This window comes from Phoxinus phoxinus, assembly GCF_949152265.1.
Source record: "Phoxinus phoxinus genome assembly, chromosome: 3".
NCBI classification, from domain to species: Eukaryota; Metazoa; Chordata; class Actinopteri; order Cypriniformes; family Leuciscidae; genus Phoxinus; species Phoxinus phoxinus.
Window position 1 is genome coordinate 36,438,803 of NC_136878.1, and position 21,886 is coordinate 36,460,688.

General features: G+C 42.1%; 1 protein-coding gene across 3 annotated transcripts in view; it reads right to left on the reverse strand.

The window, feature by feature from the left end:
- arhgef15a (Rho guanine nucleotide exchange factor (GEF) 15) overlaps window positions 1-21,886 on the reverse strand; it is a 61,634-nt gene that overhangs the window by 39,364 nt on the left and 384 nt on the right. The window contains exons 2-12 of one of the 3 annotated variants that reach the window (XM_079606260.1): window positions 21,184-21,510; window positions 18,883-19,218; window positions 18,535-18,744; window positions 18,171-18,225; window positions 14,209-14,273; window positions 12,984-13,231; window positions 12,726-12,886; window positions 10,576-10,728; window positions 10,206-10,335; window positions 10,028-10,102; window positions 6,404-6,496 (exon numbers count right to left, since the gene is read on the reverse strand). In XM_079606260.1, the coding sequence (XP_079462386.1) occupies window positions 6,404-6,496; window positions 10,028-10,102; window positions 10,206-10,335; window positions 10,576-10,728; window positions 12,726-12,886; window positions 12,984-13,231; window positions 14,209-14,273; window positions 18,171-18,225; window positions 18,535-18,744; window positions 18,883-19,218; window positions 21,184-21,510 (1,853 nt within the window). Of the gene's footprint in view, window positions 1-4,132; window positions 4,203-6,403; window positions 6,497-10,027; window positions 10,103-10,205; window positions 10,336-10,575; window positions 10,729-12,725; window positions 12,887-12,983; window positions 13,232-14,208; window positions 14,274-18,170; window positions 18,226-18,534; window positions 19,219-21,183; window positions 21,511-21,886 lie in introns of all 3 variants that reach the window. The other 2 variants (XM_079606261.1, XM_079606259.1) reach the window with 2 other exon arrangements.

A 21,886-nucleotide genomic window follows, 5' to 3' on the forward strand; every position in this document is an offset into this window, starting at 1 on the left:
TCCAAACAGCTCAACAACATCAAAAGAAGACATATGATCTCAGGGCTCAAGAGAGGACGTATAGTGTGGGTGATCTTGTGTATATTAGGGACAACGCCAAAAAGAAGGGACAAAGTCCAAAACTCCAAGCACCTTGAAAAGTGATATCTTTGTGATATCTGCCTGTTGTGAACCTGTCCTTTATGAGGTTCAGGGGTTACGGCACAAGAGAATCATGCATCATGATTGCATCGCCTCAAACCTTATGACTGTGAGGAGATTCCAGCATGGGTTAAGCGCCAAATGAGCCAGATCCTGCAAAAGAGCAATGGTACCCCGTATAATCCTATCGGTAAATAACCGGAACAGATTGCAACCCAGTACAGTAGTGAAACAGAATCCATTTCTTCTGACCCAGGCCTGAGCTCAAGGAGAACCAGGACAAAGGAAGAAAATGGCAGCCAATGGCTCGTCAACATAGGCAAGAAGAAAAAGATCTTAGTCTGATGTCCAAACTAGGACAAGAAAAGACAATGCAGAGACCACAAAAAGGAAGAGAAATTCAAAAGCCCGCAAGATACAATAACTAAAACAGAAAAGAAAATGACTGTGTTCCAGGCTTCAGTTAAGTACAAGTGATTATGGACTGTTACTTCAGAGTTAATGCTTTTGACAACTTTTTGGAACTAGAAGCAAATAGAACAAAATAGTAAAAATGTAGTTACTGTTTTGGTTACTGTTATTGGGTTATTTGTACTGAAGGGACTCAGTACTGCTAAAAAAGGGGTAGTAACCTGGCCCCTTGAGTCTCTTAACTACCTCTGTATTCTTGTCGCTTATTGGTTGTTCAGTTACGCACTCCTTAGTATAGAGCGTGGTAGCATAGAGAATTGTTTAGAGGTAGCTCACACGCTCATCGCACGTCCGAAAACTGTCGTTCAATGCAGGAGCAAGCGCGCCTATCAGCAGCATCAACCTAATATAAAGTCTGTTTTAATGAATGTGTCACAGTGTCTGGTGGTTCCCTGGGTTAAACACTAGAGGTCCTCAGTTTTCACGGTGTCTAGGCATTCTCACTACAATTCCCATCATCCTGTCTGTCACTGATTGTTCATTGTGTTCAACTGTTTCTCGTCACCTCGTTTAGCACTTGTGTGTATATATATACCCGGTCTGTTCTAGTGTTTGTCACAGAGTCCTTATGGTTTGTCACTACACTTCTGATGTCTGTTTCCTGGTTTGTTCTTGTTTTGTTTATTGTGTTGGACTGCTTATTTGGATTTTGACCCCTGCCTGGATACTACGATTTTGGATTACATTTAAATACACATACTGCACTTGGATCTGTCTTCCCCGCGTGTGTATCGTGACAGAAGGACTCCGTCACCACAAGATCCAGTGGTATGTCTCTCAATGTCTCTTCCCCAGCCACTGAGCGGGAGAGAAGATAATTTTTTGAGGGGACCCGATTGGTCAAATTTCGCGGGACCCGTGGAGGCCGCAGTGGAGGAGGTGGTCGAGTGGAATCAAGACACCATTCTCCACTCTGGCCCCTCTTCAGCCCTGGGTTGGTGAGGTCCAGCCCAGAGTTCCATCCGCCCAGCCCAGCCCAGCCCAGAGAACTGTTCGGCGTGGTGCCCGTCCAGTCCAGAGCCTGCACATTTCCGCCAGAAACGGCGGAGGAGGAAGACCTTCAGCCTTGCTTTTCCTGTTCCTGAGCCGTGGCCGCCCGAGGGGTCTTCACCGGCGTGGCCGCCCGAGGGGTCTTCACCGGCGTGGCCGCCCGAGGGGTCTTCACCGGCGTGGCCGCCCGAGGGGTCTTCACCGCCGTGGCCGCCCGAGGGGTCTTCACCGCCGTGGCCGCCCGAGGGGTCTTCACCGCCGTGGCCGCCCGAGGGGTCTTCACCGCCGTGGCCGCTCGAGGGGTCTTCACCGCCGTGGCCGCCCGAGGGGTCTTCACCGCCGTGGTTGCCCGAGGGAAGTTCTCCGCTGTGGCCGCCCGATGGGTCGTCTGCTTCGCCTGGACCGCCCGATGGACTGTCTGCTTCGCCCTGGCCGCCGGATGAACTGTCTGCTTCGTTCTGGTCGCCGGCTAAACTGTCACCCCTTCTTCCTGTTCCCCTTCATGGACCTGGCCCACCATCCCACCCCCTGATCCTCCACAGTTCCACCTCCCTCCTGGACTTCTGTCAAGTTTTGTTTTCTGTCGTGGAGCGTCTGGTAGCCGCTCCGTAGAGGGGGGGTTATGTCACAGTGTCTGGTGGTTCCCTGGGTTAAACACTAGAGGTCCTCAGTTTTCACGGTGTCTAGGCATTCTCACTACAATTCCCATCATCCTGTCTGTCACTGATTGTTCATTGTGTTCAACTGTTTCTCGTCACCTCGTTTTGCACTTGTGTGTAAATATATACCCGGTCTGTTCTAGTGTTTGTCACGGAGTCCTTATGGTTTGTCACTACACTTCTGATGTCTGTTTCCTGGTTTGTTCTTGTTTTGTATATTGTGTTGGACTGCTTATTTGGATTTTGACCCCTGCCTGGATACTACGATTTTGGATTACATTTAAATAAACATACTTGGATCTGTCTTCCCTGCGTGTGTATCGTGACAGAATGTCACACTGTTGGTGAGTGCGCTGTGAACTGTAACTTGCATCTGTGTCAGAAGAAAGTAAAGTAAATCTTGTGAAAGAATCTCATTGCCATGGCTCATTCCACCCGCGTTTCCATATGCATTAAAGGGACCCTATTATGGATTTTTGAAAATGACCTTTCATGTAGTGTGCAACATAACTCTAAGTGAATAAAAACATCCTGCAATGTTTTAAATCTGAAAGTGCACCGTATATAAAGTTATTGTCTTTAAAAAGTAAGACTCGACTCTGAGTCAATGAAATGAATTGTTTTAAACGAGTCATAAGCTGTTTCGTCGTGACGTCAAGACGAAACATTAGGCCGCCCACTTATTGCGCGCGCAGACACCAGGGAATACTTGAACCTCAAACTGGCAGCTGATTCCTGTGGATACTGGATAGCATCATGTCGAGGAGACGCTGTGCTCTACAATGTGAAGGTAAAGTTTTTTGGGTTTTTTCACTGCCCATGGAGGAGCATGTGAAGAAGTGGTTAAAATTCACATTTACCACGATATCACAGCAGTATAATCCTAAACTTTTGCTGTGTTTCCTTTATTTTACATGCAGTTCAATGCAGGATTCGCAAACCGCTTGCTCTTGAGAGATGGTTTTCAAAATACTTAGTTTTGAGTTTTATATTGTGTAGGTCTCCTGCTAACTGGCTAACTCACAATATTATTGTCTAACTGAAATACTTCTGCTAATCAGTTGTGGTCACGCTAGAGCTTGGCTAATGTATTGCATACATGCACTGTTATTTATACAGTTTCCATGTGTTCACCACAATATATTAGAAACATACTCGGTAAATAAATTAGTACAAGTAAAATAATCGGTTGATGGACATGCACTTGTTAATGCTGATGGTGAGGAATTGCAGTTGCATAATGTTCCTACTGAGTAGCGTATCACTGATAAATGTCCTGCTCGAGTCGCCCTTGGGATGGAAGTTCGGGTTGCATAACTAGTAGTTATTCTAGTGTTTCATCATCGGACTCGCGCTCGGATTGATATGGTAAAATCGTCGTTATTGTTCGTTACTGTGTTTAGTTTACGGTGTAGGATAGGAAGCCTCAGGACACACAGAGCTGATGTGGCAATGGGAGTTTTTGTTTTCGATGTGTGCTGAACATAATAAACCAATCACAACAGACTGAGCTGTCTGGCCAATCAGAGCAGAGTAACTCACGGATAGGAGGGATTTAGAGAGATTGATTCATCTGGCGAGTCGTTTGAGAATCATTGAAAATCTGGTGATGTGCAAATGTATATTATGAGAAAATTAAGCAGTTTTTTTTTTACCTTTGATGCATTAAAACCTGTTGTAGGAGACTCCAAAACAACATTAGGCAACTTTGAAATAGCATAATAGGGGCCCTTTAATCCAAATCAACGGCACACCTATTCCGCACTCAAGCGCACATAAAGCTTGCCGCAAAGCACTGGCTAAAGTAATGATTATAAATATGTTGAATGATTATGAATAGCGAAGAGACATTATAAATTGTTAATTAATACCCGTCAGTGTAGTCTGCAAAGCTGAAGTTGACGATGCTGACTAATCATCTCCGCAGTATAGCGGATGCACCTTTAGAGATAAATGCACATTTCATACGGATTACATAATCAGAGTATTTGTTTAGATTTGAATGGGTTCATTTAAAAGTAGACATTTCAAGCTTTCTATAGATATATTTCTCATTTCAGTGTAAGTAGCATATACACTGAGTTTCGGTTCATTTATGTGAAGCGCTGCAGTTTAGGGAGACAGATATGGCAGAAAACGCATCCTATTTGTTTTCTTTATTTTACAAAAGCACAAGTTTTGTTGTTAAAGTAGACCCTTTACATTTACAGTTTGGATTGATGTTGTCAGGACGTAGGTTTGATCAGACTAGTTGTGTTTGTGTCTCTGCCATTGTTCGTCCGGAGCGCATGTCTTGTTTGTCCACTCACGCACTCCAGGCGTGTGGTGTTTGTGTTTGTTTGCCATGTGCTTCGGCACATGTTGTTCTGTTGTGTTTGCCATGTGTTCAACTGTCAGTTGTCTCCCCGCCCTCTTGTTACCCTGTTAGTTCATTATTACTCTCATGTGTTACCCCTCATTGGCTTCCCTTTATATTCCCTTCGTGTGTCGCACTCGTGCCAGATCGTGTTTATGCATCTAGTTGTTCACGTCTTGCTTTTTTTATCTTGCCTTTCCTGTTAAGGCTGATTTATACTTCTGCGTCGAACTGACGCCGTAGCTACGCCGTAGGCTGTGTGTAGCGCGCGTACCCTCCGGCGTACCCTGACGTGCACCTCTCCAAAAATGTAACAATGCGTCAATTCTACGCGGACGCAAGCGCTGTGATTGGTCTGCTAGAACCCCTCCCTCGGGTTTCACACGCTCCCTCTGCAGGTGTAATTGCGCGTCAACGACGCAGAAGTATAAACGAAAACCAACGCGTTGCCTACAGCGTAGAGGCTCCGGCGTAGGTCCGACGCAGAAGTATAAATCAGCCTTTAGTCTAGTTACGTACAGTAGTCAATCCTTATTTTTCTTCAGTTTTTTGTATTTTACTTTTATTTTGCTGTGTCTTGAGCTCTGCTTGTTATCCAGCTTTGTTTTGATTTTTAGTTTTATCCAGTTTATTTACTCTTTCATTTTTCTACAGTTTGTCTTGGCATAGGCTAGTTAATATTTTTGTTTATTTATTTGATTTTTATGTATTTCCTGTGGGTTGCCTTCAGATCAGTTTTGGCTTGATTTTTCCTTTTTCTTTTTTCTTTCTAGTCCCCCAGTTTCCCTGGCTGCTGGACTGTGCTTATCTTCCCGCCACCTCCGGCTTCCCTGCTGCCATATCCCTTCCCCGCCACACCTGCCACCACTGTCCATTCCTCCACTGTCTCATTTGCCATAATTCTTGACCTCATGTGCAGACTGCTCTTGGCTGGGCATTACTGTTCCACGGACTTTATCTTTGCTACCTGAGGCCGTCATTGACTGTGGACCCAGTCAAGCCCTTGCTTTTGTTTGTTACCCCCATGAACTCCTTTTTCCCCCAATACACTGTGTATTACCCTGCAAACTGAATCCTCTTCTTTCTGAACCCTGACAGATTTATTACTCTTATCTGTATTTTAAATTGAAAAAGTGATCGCACCAGAGCCTCCATGTCGTGCAGTAAAGCGCGCTATACTTCAGCTTCCAAACTCCACATAAACACTTGCATATGAGCCTGACAATAGCCCATATTTATCTGTTAATGTTAGAGCGAGCAGCCATGTAAAGTTGCTATTTACATGTTTCAAATGATTTGCCATATTTGAGGTTTATAGATGATAGGTGAACATTTGGATTTCCTGCCCAACATACTGTAATTACCACAATTTGCGATCTGTATGTCAGACTGCTTGACTTCACCACTTCCTGTGAATTTTTGTTGTAGTTGTTTTTGTGTGTGCGTGTGCATCTTCGGAAGCAGTGCTGCTTACAAAGGTACACAAAATGCTGTGCAAGAGTAAAACCTGACTGCCGAACACTGAGGGGCGGCATGGCATAATATTTTCGGCTCATATTTTCGCCTTTTTTCTCTTTCAGCCAAAAACTATTAAACTATTACGAAATTGTGGTGCATGTCTAGGTATCTGTTAACAGAATAAAACCTTCCTTGGGTTCTGTAAAGCAAGAGTATGTAGATGTATTCTAAAGAAATATTCTTCTACTAAAGAAGTATTCTACTGTGGCATAAGGTTATACTTGCTGGAAAATCTATTTTTAAAGGGTGCAATAGTAAATTTACAGACCTTGAGTTTGTCAAACTCCAATTTGTTATAGATGTGTATAAGCTCCTCCATTTGTTTCATCTGCCCCACCTGTGTGTTTGCCTGCGTGATAAGCTACAAACAAGAAGAGAGAGATCAGAGCTGGACATGAACGGTAGAACAAATGCATACAGAGATATTTAAAGGAACACTCCAGTTTTTTTTGGAAATAAGCTCATTTTCCAACTCCCCTAGAGTTAAACAGTTGAGTTTTACCACTTTCGAATCCATTCAGCCGATCTCCGGATCTGGTGATAGCACTTTTTGCATAGCTTAGCATAGATCATTGAATCTAATTAGACCATTAGCATCTCTCTCAAAAAAATGACCAAAGAGTTTTTAAATTTTTCCTATTTTAACCTTGATTCTTCTGTAGTTACATCGTGTACTAAGACTACTAACTAAAAGTTGTGATTTTCTAGGCCGATATGGCTAGGAACTATACCATTGTTATTCAGGACAGGGTTGCTTATGTACAAGAAATAGAGCGGCAGCTTGGTGATGTTAACTTCTATGCCCGTTTACATGGTGATCCCACTATGAAGTTTAGTGAAGAGATAAAAACTATACTAAAGAGAGCTGTATCTGACGTAATAATTAATGAAAAAGAATACAAGTTCTTGTTACAGACTAACCCATTAAGACCAGTGATTTATACTTTGCCAAAAATTCATAAAAGGTTGGATAATCCACCTGGCCGTCCAATTGTATCTGGGAATCAATCCGTAACTGAGCCTTTGTCTAAATTTGTTGATCATCATATAAAGGATTTAGTGTATAACTTGCCATCCTTTTTAAAAGACACTACCGATTTTCTGATGAAACTGTCATCTATTGCAGAGGTTAATACAACTGATGTCTTGTGCTCTATGGACGTGACCAGCTTGTATACTAATATCCCGCATGATGCAGGGATAGCGGCTTTATGTTATTATTTACAGATAAATCAAGTGCCACATACTGAGTTCCTATTATCATTAGCTAATCAAGTTCTAACAAAAAAATATTTCATGTTTCAAAACAAATTCTTTTTACAAACCCAAGGTACTGCCATGGGTTCGCCCATGGCGCCTAATTATGCCAACCTTTTTATGGGTAAATTTGAACAGGATTTTATCTACAACTCGAATCCCTTTAAACAGCATCTCAAAGTGTGGTACAGATATATAGATGACATATTCTTTGTGTGGTTGGGCTCAAAAGAAGAACTGATTGCGTTTCATGATTATGTAAATACTAGATTGCCCTCTATCAAATTCACACTGACTCATGATTATAAGGCCCTGCCCTTTTTGGATGTTTTAGTGAGGAAGATAGATAACACGTTACACACTGAAATTTATCGTAAAGAAACGGATCGTAACTCCTTGTTGCACTACCAGAGTTTCCATCCACCCTCTCTCAAACGTAGTCTGCCTTGAGAGTGCGTCGTATCTGTAGTGATGATGAGGACTTTGAGCGACAAGCGGGGGAATTATGTCAAAGATTTATCGACAGGGGTTATACATGTAACTTAGTGCGTGATTGTCTAGAGCGTGCGCGCAGTCTTCAGCGCGCCGATTTGATGACCAAACGTACTGATCAGAAAAGTTCTAACAACACTTCAGTTACTTTTGTATCAACTTATGGTCAGATTTCAAATAGTTTAAAGAACATTGTGCAACGCCATTGGCACATTCTCAGTAGCGACCCGTACATAGGGCACACTTTCCAAGATCTGCCGCGTAATTGTTTTAAACGAGCACCCAATCTTAGAGATCGATTAGTGCACTCGCACCTTCCTGCATCTACCCAGTCGCCTTTTCCCTTTAAAATTCCACACGGTAATTTTAAGTGTTGGAACTGTGCGGCATGTAATTTTATGCTCACAGATAATATGTTTACACATCCAAAAACAGGCAGAACATACAAAGTAAAGGGCAGAATCACATGCTTATCTACTTTTATTGTGTATTTATTGACGTGTCCTTGTGGGTTGTTCTATGTGGGAAAAACGAAGCGACAACTAAAAACTCGAATTTTTGAGCACAAATGTGCTATCAGATTTAATGATGACAAATCATCAGTCGCAAGACATTTTAACTCTGCGGGACATGATGTTAATATGCTCAAATTTATGGGCTTGGAGTTTGTTAATCTGTCCCCAAGAGGGGGAGACCGTGAGAACCGCCTCCTTCAGCGAGAGGCGTGGTACATTTTTAGCTTAAACACATGTATTCCCAATGGGATGAATGAAGATCTGTCACTAAGTTGTTTCTTGTAAATGTAACACTATGCATGTATATCTTATGTTCATTCTGTATATGTATAATGAAATGTATAATGTATAACAGCCGTTGTTTCTCATTAATGGACTAATTGAAACATTGGTGACACCATTGGACTGTTTATTATTTTAAATTTATTGGTTGATGTCAATATGGGTGTGTCAATGGGTGTGGGCATATAAGATTGGTTACACTGTGATCTTGTTGCACACTGAAGAAGGCACGCGCCGAAACGCGTTTGTGCAAATAAAAAGATAATTTATGCATAGTGCGGCCTCTCTCCTGTTCTTAATAGGAACTATACTCTCATTCCTGCGTAATAATCAAGGAACTTTGCTGCTGTACCATGATATGAAGCTTTGTGTGTGGAACAGCATGACATTTACATTGTTCACTCATAATTAAATATTAGAAATTACATTTTTAAAAAGAATAGTTTACCCATAATGAAAGTCAATAATTTACTCAAAAAATGAAATAAAATTAGCCCACATAACTCATGCACTATATTCCAAGTCTTCTGGATCTAGCCATGATCTAGCATAATGATATTACGCAGCGCCTGAAAATAGTCCCCAGCTAGGTAACTTCCATGCCTGTGCAAGCAGGTTGTCATGTTGATTATGTTGACGGAAGTTAGCCTATTTTCAGGCGCTGCGTAATATTGCAAATCACAGCTTTTCATTTTCTGTCTATCTTAGTACAACATGTAACTACAGAAGAGTCAAGGTTTAAATCGGAAAAATATCGAAACACTTTGGTCATTTTTTTGAGAGAGATGCTAACGGTCTAATCCGATTCAATGATCTATGCTAAGCTATGCTAAAAGTGCTACCGCCAGACCCGGAAAACGGCTGAATGGATTCGAAAACGGTACAACTCAACTGTTCAACTTTAGGGGAGTTGAGCATATTACCCAAAAAAGTGTTCCTTTAAGAGTTATGAATCATTTTTTTAAAGGTGCTAATATTTAGTTTTAGTGTCCCACTTTACAGTGGTTTTACACACAATCAGAATTATGACATTAATGTTCAGTGAATAATCACAATCTTCCATCAAGCAAAATGTTCCATTAGCCTATCCGTAGACGGTTTATGTTGTCAAGAAAAGTTGCAATTCAGCATTTTTATTTATTTATCTATATTTATGTTATATTGATATTTGGGTTAATGACGTGATGGTCAGATCTATTCATTTATTTTGATTTACATTTAAAAAAATTAAATTAACATAAAATTGATACACCTTCTATTATGAACATGTTAAAAATGATCAAATTCACATAAGCTAAAGTATTAAAAGCATTGGAATTATAAGCCAACAATATAAGCCATTTTACCTCAGACACTGAAGTAAGGGCCTTGGAAGCAGTTTCCTCCTCTTTAGTGCCCTTTGCAGTCCGCTTCTGGATATTCTACAAAAGGTTGAAATTGATATAGGCACTATTGTCTGCTTATTTCACATTTACAAATGAGAGGAACAGGTATTTTTGAGAACATTATAACGTTAAATCTCACCTGTATAAGGATTTTGATGCGCGTGATTCGCTGGAAGGGCAGAAGCATAAAGGATGTGAAGGGCAGACGTTTGCAGAGTGGAGATAACTCCAGCCGCCTCATCACAACTGAAAAATCCCTGTTACTCTCCCTGCCAGTACAAACGTATAAACAACATGCTCTTCAACACTAGATTTAATTATCACTTAACATGCATGTTTTTGGTCATGGTACTCTAAAAGTAAATGTATTGTAAAATGTATTTTAGGCATTTAGAAGCTTTCACTGTTGTGAAGGTTTCAAAACAAAGCTGAAAGTTTTAGATTAGAATTATTATGTTGTGTTTGTGTGTTTCTCTACAAATGGATTTAGGAATATATAAAAGTCTCACATCAGTCTGCTGTAGGTCTTTTCTTGGTACTGCTGATTTCGGACATAATCAATGAAGACTGAGAAATAGTTATCTGCATGCTCATAAATGATGTCACACACGTCAGATATCACCACACTCTCATCTACTCGCTTCAGCAGATCACCTATAAACCTAAGAAGAACAGATATGTTTATTCATTCCCATGAATGAGAACATTCATTCTTTGGTTAATGTTTAAGTTTACTCAAAAATGATAATTGTGTCATAATTTACTCTTGTTAAAGCCATTCCAAATCCATATGACTATGTTCGATCATTTGACCTTGACTGATACTTTTTTCAGTGACAAATTTCATACATTTCGGTCTGTTCCTCAACTGAACTATACATATGCATTTTATACACTTGCATTCTGTTCTTGCTCCGTCCATGCAATAAATGCACATTCTTAAATGAGTGAGGTTTTCTAGAGTATTTCAACTACTAAGTGCAATGAGGGCCATAGCTAGGGTATCCGGGGCCCTGGTACAGGTTGTTGCCTTGATAGCACGCACAAATTTCTGCCTGTTATAGCTTGTGTAATTGCCAGCCTCTGCTTTTTCGCTACAGACTGAAGTGTGAGTGTATAACACGCCATGCTGTTACATGCAGGTATTAACAGAAAAATATTGCAATTTTCTGGTGTTATTTGTTTTATTTGTTGGGGCATTCTACTAGCCTGACTACGTCAGACTTCCTACTTCCGCTAATTTCATTTCGCTCCTGTAGTTAGTCTGAGATAGCGGCCTATCTTTCAGTTTTCCACCGGCCTTCGGACGGCCGGGCCAATCAACGAACAGAGGGCGGGCTGAGAGCCGTGACGTAGACGCTAAGCGCCGAGTTTTGCATTGTAGGTCAGAGAAATCGAAAACCGAAACGAGACACGGGATGCAATTCGCTCTGTTATGGTGAACCAGTGCCGCCGCTCCCACCACGCGCTGTGCGTAGAGCACCAAGAGCTGAAGGGGCACCAAAAAAATAGCGTTCCGGGAGTCTCCCACATATTGATAGCGGCTCACTGACGCCCGCGAATTAGTTAAATTCTCCTGAATCTAGAGCGATTGCGCCCGCGAGACAGAGACTGTGCTCCAAACCGCGTAGCGCGTGCACGGCAGAGAGGGAGAGAGAGCAAGAGACCGCGCGCGTGCCTCATGAAGCTTCTAGGGGTAGAGGGCATCATAAAGGAATTATGCTTAGGGCACCAAAATGGCTAGCAGCGGCACTGGCGTTTAAAAGATCTAATCCTAAATTTGAGAGTTGGCTACAAATATTTTCTTGTTTCACTCTGTCAAAAAAAGGTTTAGAGGCCGTGATTGTACCGTGGATGCGTAGATTAACTTCGCATAATCTGCAAAAGTCGTTTACAGCCATGTTCACTCCGGTATTTCGCTCGCATCATCATGTGTTTATAGCAGGTTTACAGTGGAAGTTCGATCATAGATTTGAGTTCGATGCATGATGTCTGTGGTTCGATGCGGCTGTACAGGCGCATAACATACGTCCTAACTAAACTTATCTGATTGGCTTACGGGTAACCAATGATTTTAAACTTCAGACAAGCGCCCCCTAGCGAGAGAGAAAACACTTCTCTATTATGCCATTCCAGACTCTGTCTACGAAGCAAAGTGAAGTAGCAGAGTCTGGTATTACCAGGCTAGCATTCTACAGCCCTTTATCAAACTTCTTAACACACAGCCTGCCTCAGATTGTTTTTAATCAACACACAAATCATAAAAATACACATTGACGCTATCTGTGCCTAAATTCTGATTGGGTGGGCAAGGCAGACTTTTAAGTGGGCTCAGCCCACCCTGGCTAGATCATGGCTAGATCTAGAAGACTTGGAATATAGTGCATGAGTTATGTGGGCTAATTTTATTTAATTTTTTGAGTAAATTATTGACTTTCATTATGGGTAAACTATTCTTTTTAAAAATGTAATTTCTAATATTTAATTATGAGTGAACAATGTAAATGTCATGCTGTTCCACACACAAAGCTTCAGAAGACTTGGCATAAAGTTTACTCATCTTTTATGGTACCTTTTTGGAGTTTGAGTTACAATCTATTTTTGCATAGAAAAGAGTAGCTCATTTTGTGGTCCACAGAAAAATAAAAATCTCTCTCACCTCTCGCTGACATCATAGACCTGCAGGAGGTTGGAGAAGAGGGCCTTCCTATCATGAATGACCAGAGTCTCTTTGAGTTCCCGTGACCCCAGGAAGTGATCCTTCAGAACCCGCAGGGAGCGCAGGTAGGAGGCCTCAGAGGTGAGCACCTCAAACATGCTCTAAAAACACACAAAGGTTAAAATAAAGATATGTACAAACTGAACTTTACAATGGTTTTAATTATTATTCCTAATAGTGTTAAACTATTACTCTAACCTCTTGTCTCTGTATTTCAGTGCGAGCGAGTTTGTATAAAATTCCACTTTCCTTCACCACCGGTAAGTCTTGCCAGAGAGTAATCTCTTCGGGGCCTCTTTTGGATCGGAGGTCAACCACCCCCAGCCCTCCGGGACCCTCAAGACCCAGAGTTTCGCTAACACTTTTCCTGTTGCAATCAGGGCTATCAGTCTGGATCTGACTGGCTTCTTTTGAAACCTTAGCCTGGTAGATCTGATACAGAGGTTCTAAGGATGACATGTGTTTGAGAAAGTTTGGTTGAATCACAAAAGATCCAAAGAAACATTATTGCACTCAATGCTCATTCAACTTATCCAGTGAAATATAAACCCTGCTCCAATACCTTCAGATTAAATAAACCAGAAAACCACTAACTCTTGTTTTAAGATGAAAATAGTTTTCTGGTAAACCCTTTCAGACAAAATGTCCCCACAATATCTGAAAATCCTTTTCCTTGTAGGGAAATTGTTTGGTCCCCATGAGTAAAACAGCTTATAAGTAATACTAGTGATGTTTATTGAAACTATAAAAATGCAGAAAGTTTTCTGTAATGAGTAGGTTTAGGGTTAAAGTTAGGGGATATATGTCAATGGAATGTCCCCTTAAAAACATGGAAACCCAACTGTGTGTGTGTGTGTGTGTGTTTGTGTGTGTGTGTGTGTGTGTGTGTGTGTGTGTGTGTGTGTGTGTGTGTGTGTGTGTGTGTGTATTTGGAGTACTTCTTTATTGCACAATGCACATTTCTTAATATTAAGTCTAAAATGTGTTTAATATCATTATTAGTAAGGATATAATCTCTCTATAATATCATTATTGAAATGCAAGATATTAAAAATGTACCTAAAGTATACTTGCAATTAAGCACAATCAAATATATTTAAGTAGGCTATATCTTTAGTTGGACCTTATCACTATTTCTGGATAACTACATTAAGTACAAAATTAGTTGTTCCAATTTAGCAGATTTTAAGTGTACGAGTTTAGTTCACCAAGTACAATCGCAGGGTATTTATATTAAGTACGTAATATGTAAATGTATTTCAAATATATTGTAGTATATTTATTGTTCACTATAGGCAGGGGATCGAGTGTACAGTATAAAAATCATTGTCTTAGGAGAGTCCCCACGAAGATAGCTAAATCGTGTGTGTGTGTGTGTATGTGTGTGTCTTATGTATACAGTCATTTACAGTAGGTATCTCACCATAGTCACTGTTTGGCTCCCAGTCACTGGAGATCCTCCGTGGGCTTTCTGTTTTGTCACACAGCCTGCAAAAAACCTAACTATTTAACCTGGCCACACATTACTGTGCTCAAACTAGTATCAGTCACAGATCATAAAGGCCAAATGACAAGAGTGTTTTAAAAAAATTTAATTTCACATAAAAAAGATGGCTAAACTGGGAGAAGGGGGGGGTATAATTTGTTCTCTCTTACATTTATGTGTAATCACATTTAAATAACCACAAAATATAGTTTTAAAAGTGCAATAAAAATAGTCAAAAACATAATTCCTGTTCACAAGAGGGGGTAACAACAATATCTGACAGTACACCAACAAAAGATTAGATACTGTCATTATCATTTCATTATTTTCACACAATATCAAAAACCTTTAGTGTTTTGCTTACTCTCTTGTTTATGCTAAAAGAAAGACAAAACGTCTTGGTTACTAACGTAACCTCGGTTCCCTGAGATGAGGGAACGAGTGTTGCATAATCCTTAGCTTACGCTACGGGAAAACCCCTTTTCTTGAGAAGATTGAAGCCAAAAATTATCCTTAAATTTTTCTTTAATTTAAACGCACTTGCTGCAGCAAGCAGACCTAAGCGAGACAGGTTGCGCGCTTATTGACTGCTCTGCGGCAACTGCTGCAACCTATGGAGCGGTAGCTATGACGTACGAACCAATGAGAGCGATTCGCGCCCTCAGTGCGTCACACCCCGCCAAAATGGGCGTGGCTTATGGCTATAAAACCCACGCCGCCCATAGTTGCCTTGGTTTCATCGACTGAAGCGATACCAGACCAGAGCATAAGCACGGCAAGGTTACGCAACACTCGTTCCCTCATCTCAGGGAACCGAGATTACGCCATTAACCGAGACATTCCCTTTCGAGAGTACTCTCGTGTTGCGTAAGCCTTAGCTTACGCTACGGGAACCCCGTGTAAAACGCTGTGCATTGACAACTCTCTCAGTCAAACTCATAAGACGAGTAAGTCACAATATTCCGGCCACACGTAACGGTGGGCCTAATGGAAGCATAGTGGAGGGGGAACTGGGGGGTACGAAACCTTATTGTACCTCATATAATGAATGAATCCTTAGCACATTGTAGCACAGTTAATGCAGACCTAAGTCAGGCAAGGTAACTGCGAGTGGCATTGTTAAACCGATAACAGTCTAGCCTGTAAGGCGGGAACTTCTAGGTTGTAAAACCTGATAAATGTAGACAGGGAGGCCCAGCCTGCCACCTTACAGATATCCTGAAGTGGACCAAGCCCAGGGCGAGGCCATGCCTCTAGTAGAGTGAGCTCTGATGCCCAGGGGGCAACAGAGTCCTTTGGATGCATAAGCCAAAGAAATAGAATCAACTATCCAACATGAAAGGCTCTGTTTTGTGGTAGCCAACCCCTTAGTGCAGCCACCAAAGGATACAAAGAGCTGTTCTGATTGTCCGAAACCAGCAGAACGCTCCACATAAATCCTCAGAGCCCTGACAGGGCAGAGAAAATTTGCGTCTCTCTCGTCACCAGATATAGGTAGAGCAGACAGGAAAATAACTTGTGCTCTGAAAGAAGTGGCAAGCACCTTAGGAACATGACCATGCTACTTAGCTTTTCACCGTAGTTTCGACCATGGCTCGAAAGCGCGGGGGTCTGCGAGCGAACTGACTCGGATCGCTGTTTACTAGGGATCCGGTGACCTGATTGACTTCTGCTTGTGACACTGTACCTACAGCACTTATATGTGGAGGCGGGCATTGAGTTACAGGTGCCTGGTTTACACATGATACACTCGCCGCGAGAGCGGGGAAGTGATTTATGAATGGGAGCCCTAAGTGTGTGTGTGACACTGAACGGGCAGTGTTTATGAGTAGGGGTGAGCACTGAATAGTACTGAATTTAGCTCTTTTTGAGATTTATTTGGGTCGCCGTGAAAACGGCGTTTGTGTGCAGGTGTGCATGTAGTGTAACAGGCTTGTTTACTGCAATATAAACATCTCCAGTCGCCTCTGATGCGGGAACTGTGAGAAGTGTGCACGAGCGCGAGCAACAGCGAGCTTCAGCGGGCGGATGGCGCTGGAAAGCCGGCGGCGGAGGCGGTTTTGAAGTCTGGGCAGGCGGCTGCTTCTTAGAGCGGCCTGACGCAGAACTCGAGCGCCTGGGCAGAAAGTGACGCAAGGCCTGTGACATTTTCTGAGCTTCGGTGAAGCGCTCCGCGAAGCCCTTGACAGACGGGCCAAACAGACCGGATGGCGAGATAGGCGAGTCCAGGAAGGAGGCTCTGTCAACGTCCTTCATGTCCGTTAGCGTTAGCCACAGATGGCGCTCCACGACGGTGAGGACCGCCATGTTTCGGCTGATAGCCTGAGTGGTGGTTTTCGTCACTCGCAGGGCTAAGTCAGTTGCGCTGTGCAGGTCTCTGAGAGCCTCTGGGTCCGGACCAACCTCCTCCATAGTACGGAGAAGGTTGGCCTGAAACACTTGAAGCACCGCCGGCGCCATCGTGTAGAGTGCTGATGCAGCTTGATAGACAGCGGCATAGGCGCGACCGGTGAGAGCTGACGTGGTCCGACAGGCCTTTGAGGGGTGAGCGGCTTTAGACTGCCATCCATTGGAGGGCGGACAAAGGTGTGTAGACACAGCCTCTTCGATAGGGGGAAGATGCTTGTAGCCTTTTTCCTGGGCGCCGTTGACAACGGAGAACGTCGAGGAAACTGAAGTTTTCAGCCTGGCGGAAAACGGGGCCTTCCATGATTTTGTTAGCTCGTCATGGAATTCTGGAAGAAACGGGGCGGGACTTTGCTGAGGGGCCTGGCAGCGCCCCACTCGGGGCCGAGGTCTTCCACGGCCTTCGTCAGCAGGCGGATAAGCACTGTGTCCACACTAGCTCACCCCGCTGGTACTTGCCTGGGTTGAGGGGGGCGGGGTATGGAATGGAGCCCGACCAGTCCTCGCTTCCCGAGGTGGCGAGAGAACAGCTGTCCTCGTTAGCATCGTCACCATCTGGTCCACCGAAAGTGATGGGAGTGATAGCGGAAACAGTCGGCCGCTGACCATCAGGGAAGAAGACCGGTGAGGGTGAATCAGTGAGCGAGGCACACAGGGATCCCACCGGCGTGAGCTCGCGTGTTGCTGTAGCATCTGGTGCTTTCTGAGAGCGGCGCTTTTTATGGCGCGGCCCATGAGAGAGAGGTGGAAGTTGTGTGTCCTTGCCGAAAACAGCCAGTTGAGCCGGCAGGGTCGATAAAGCCATCTCATCGCACTCCGGGCAGTCGCCTTTAGAGAGCGCGACGTCTGCGTGGTCCTTCCCCAGGCAGTAAACGCATAGAATGTGGCGGTCTCCAGCCATGAGGGGGGTCATGGCTGCAGCCGCAGGTGTCGCGGGGAATTTGAAATAATGCCCGCTAATTTGCTCTTTTAGAAAACGTGTGTGAACGCAGCGGCGACACACACAGAAGCTTTGAAAGGATATATGCGTGCCGGATGGCGCAACGGGAGTTGGGAGAGTGTCCGAATCCGGCTTCCTAAGTCCTGCAGTGCAGTAGCTCGTCCCGCTGAAGTGCTGTTCTATGATCATTTGCTGAAGGAGATGAAATCAAGGCAACTATGGGCGGCGTGGGTTTTATAGCCATAAGCCACGGCCTTTTTGGCGGGCTGTGACGCACGGAGGGCCCTCATTGTTTCGTACGTCACAGCTGCCGCTCCATAGCAGCAGTTGCCGCAGAGAAGCCAATAAGCGTTTAACCTGTCTCGCTTAGGTCTGCTTGCTGCAGCAAATGCGTTTTAAAAAAAGAGAAATTAAAGGATAATTTTTAGCTTCAATCTTCTCGAGAAAGGGGGTTTTCCCATGGAGTACACGAGAGTACTCTCGAAAGGGATCTTTTAATGGCCTACTGAGCCGCAAAAAATTATTTGCACACTTTTGCGAACTGTAAACTTACTCTTTCTTGTCAATAGACTCCCAGTCTTCGAAATTCCCATTCTCATAGCTCTCACCTAGGGGGAAAAAAACAGATAAATAGAGTAACTGATAGCATATATTGATTTCAGCAAGAAGGACATATTCCTGGAGCAATTAGGGTAGGGTCTAGGCTGGTTTTAGGGGCTTGGACAATGTTACCATACTTAATATTTGGGATTACGAACAGGCTTGAAACTGTTTATTTGACAAGAATGTTGTTCCAGGATCAACACAAGGCATTAATTCAAGAAGATGTCATTCTTGGCAAAATCTTAGCCATTAAAAGTGCACAGTAAATATTAAAGTCATGCACACTTTTTCCCTAATAAAACTTCTGTACTCACCTGATGGGTTTAGCACAGGCATAGGGCGAGACAATCTTCCACGCTCACAGTTGCTGGTGTTTCTGAAAGGTAGACCGCCTCCTCGAGGAGAGACCACACAGGCCAATGCTGGCTGAGAAGTCCGCCTCTCTGTCTTTTGCTTTAGTGGAGGGTGCCGAGGAGGTATTGGGGGAGGACGAGGGGGGACAACTGGAGCAGTAACTTTATTGTCTTTTGATGGCAAAAGATCCAAATATATATGAGCATCAGTGTGGTCAAGCTGTGTATATTGTTGGCTATTTTGATAATCAGAGGACTGATAAGTCCTAGGTGGTACAGGGGGTTTTGAGTGGTTTTGAAATGACTCACCAGTGTATACAAACCCGTTTCCTGCAAATTTGTGAGGGCTGTGGTGAAGCAGAAAGCTTTGGCAATTAACACACGGAGGCAATACTTGGGGTTTTGTATGGCGAGATGGGCTATTCTGTGGCCTACTTAGGTGAAAAACATCCTCATTTCTCTTGATTTCCTTTGATTCAATTACAGTATCTTGTAGAGGTACCCAGACCAGTTTCATACCAGGCCTTTGAAGGTGGCAGATGCAATGACAGTGTTTCTCCTCTGAGGTTTTTGATGGTGCAGTGGAGCCCTGATGATTTTCTACGGTGCCACTCACAGAGCTATTCATTTCACTGCCATCAGGAGCTGAGGGAATGAAGGGTGGTCAGGTGCTTTATTAAGCTTATCAACAGGCCCAGACAGAATCAGATTTTTTTATTATATGTATTATTTTTTTACTGGTAAAATAATAGGCTATTCAAAATTAAAACTTATTAGTTAGTGAGAACATGATCATATTAGCCAAATATTGCATTTATTTTTTATTTTCTTAATTAACTATGATTATGATAAGGGACATGGGATTTGTGACCTTTGTGAATGATGGGTTAACCAAAGCGAGTTCTGTAGCGCAGACTTGCATAACAGTTGCCTTCTACAATGCTTTAAGCCAGTGGTCCTAAGTTGGTTTTGCTTTAATACCCTTATTTTACATTGCACACCAAGTTGCATCCCAACGAAAAATTGAGTAACACTTTTAATGAAGCCTATGCTAATAATGAATTATAGCCCCATGTATTGCATTCTATGTTTCACTTTACTTAAAGCCATCAATGATGCATTTATAGAGGTTAGTAACTGTATTATCACTCACAATAAGTTTAGAAGAACAGAACATGGCTATTAATAACAATATATATACTTATTTGACAGAAATAAATCTGAATGACTAAAAATTCATTGTAACTAATAACATTATAGCAATGCTGGTTACATCTTTATAAATACATTCATGGAACCCCTATTAAAAAAAACAAAAACATATACCTAAATAAAAAACGTTTATTTCATACTAAATATACTACAAATCTACATATCGCTGGAGACTTACTGATATATATATTATAATTCAACTTTATTTTGAGTACTTCTTCATAGGACAATGCACAAGCCTAAAATGTGTTTTAATGTCACTATTAGTGATGATACTATGATCTTTGTATAATATCAGTCTTTAAATGCAAGATATTTAAGATGTACCTAAAGTATACTTGCAATAGTTCCAATTTAGCACAAGCAAACATAAGTGTATCTAATTGGACCTCAGCACTATTTCTGGATAACTAAAATGAAAGCTTTTGCGTAAGTTCTGCCAGGAAGACTCAATCAGCGCGCCACGTAATACTTCACTTCTAACCAATCATGTGCTAACACTCACAGTATAAAAGATTGGTACTTGCATTCGTCTGAGTTTGCAGATGCTGACACTACTAATTACCTCCATCCTCCCCAACTACCACCAAGATGGTCCCTTCCCCCTCATCCTCCCCACCACCACCAGGATGGTCCCTTCCTTAACCTCCAGGAGGGTCGGCTGCGCCCCTGCCTTCGTCTTCAGGCAGGATATGCAGATTCCGCTACCCTCGCATTGCTCTCTAAGGACGGGGCCTACGCCAAAGAACTTTATAAATTCATGCTTGCTGGGCTGTTAATAAATATACGCTGTTATATCAATTTATCTCCCGAGTCTTTCTGGTAGAACTGCATTAAGTACAAATTTTGTTCCAATTTGGCAGACTTTTTTAGCATACTACAATTGCACGGTGTTTATATTAAGTACATAAATATGTAAATGCATTTGTTATATAGCCTACTTAGCATAAAATAAATGTATTTCAAATACATTTTAGTATATTATTTTTTCACTAGGGACCTTATAAATAAAATGGAGCTATAATTCATTTTAAGCATGGTCTTCATAGAAAGTGTTAACAAAAACGGTAACTCATGCAAACGTAGTCAAAATTTGAACATTTAACATTGAAATGTCTCTTGAATCTCAATGGTTTTATGCTCTCAACAACAGCCAGTAATGCACTGCACAAAACATGTTTATCCTCCTTGCAAATTACGTCAATAACAAATACTGTAAAGGTAATTAAAATAGATCAAAGGAAGTCTTCAAGGAAAGTGTCAAATTGTTAAATGTACTCCTTTTATTCATAAAATACCCTACTTCTATATGTTATTCAACTGTTTTAATTGAATTACTCTAAACCTACATCACATACAATATAAAGCACACAGATTAATAATTAAAAAATGCATTACCTGATCGACCCACATCCACATCATCTACTGCCAGCTGACAATTTTTTTCGAGGATCTGTTTTTTATCCCATACTCTACATCCACTTTTATTAGGTCTTGAGAATGAAGATATATTCTGGTCCTCTTCTTTACTGTTGAAGTTTATTGCTGTTTGCTTGCCTTTCCCTGGTTCAAAGTTAAGCAAAGCCTGAGCCACTCTGCTAGATGAACCAAAGAGGCTTGGCTGGTGTAAAGCATTAAGGTTTGGTTTTGGTGGAAGATTGGGTTTCTGTAGAATGCTAGGTTTTCCACTGGATGGTTTACAGATTGATTTATCCATTTGATTCTCTAAAAGAATTTTCGAGTCCAAATGAGCAAGATTCACACATTAAAATCCAGAAACTCATGGACTACTGCACAATATTACATATTAAACTGTTAAACACAACAACTAATGCAACAAAATCCCTTATTTTGCTGATTTCAGCATTTCCCCCTGAGAAAGAGTCTTCTTGGTCAATAGCCACGTTTCCAAGCTACCCTTCAAATTTCGCACATTGAAATAATTGAAAATACGCTCAATGGAAACACGTAAATTTAGCAAAAACTCCCATTTATCGCAACAAAAGTTTTAACGCTCGCATGAGGTGGCTTTTCAGGCAATTCGAAAAATAAATATTTCGCAAAACTGCAATGGAAACCGTTTTTGCATATTTATAGTCAC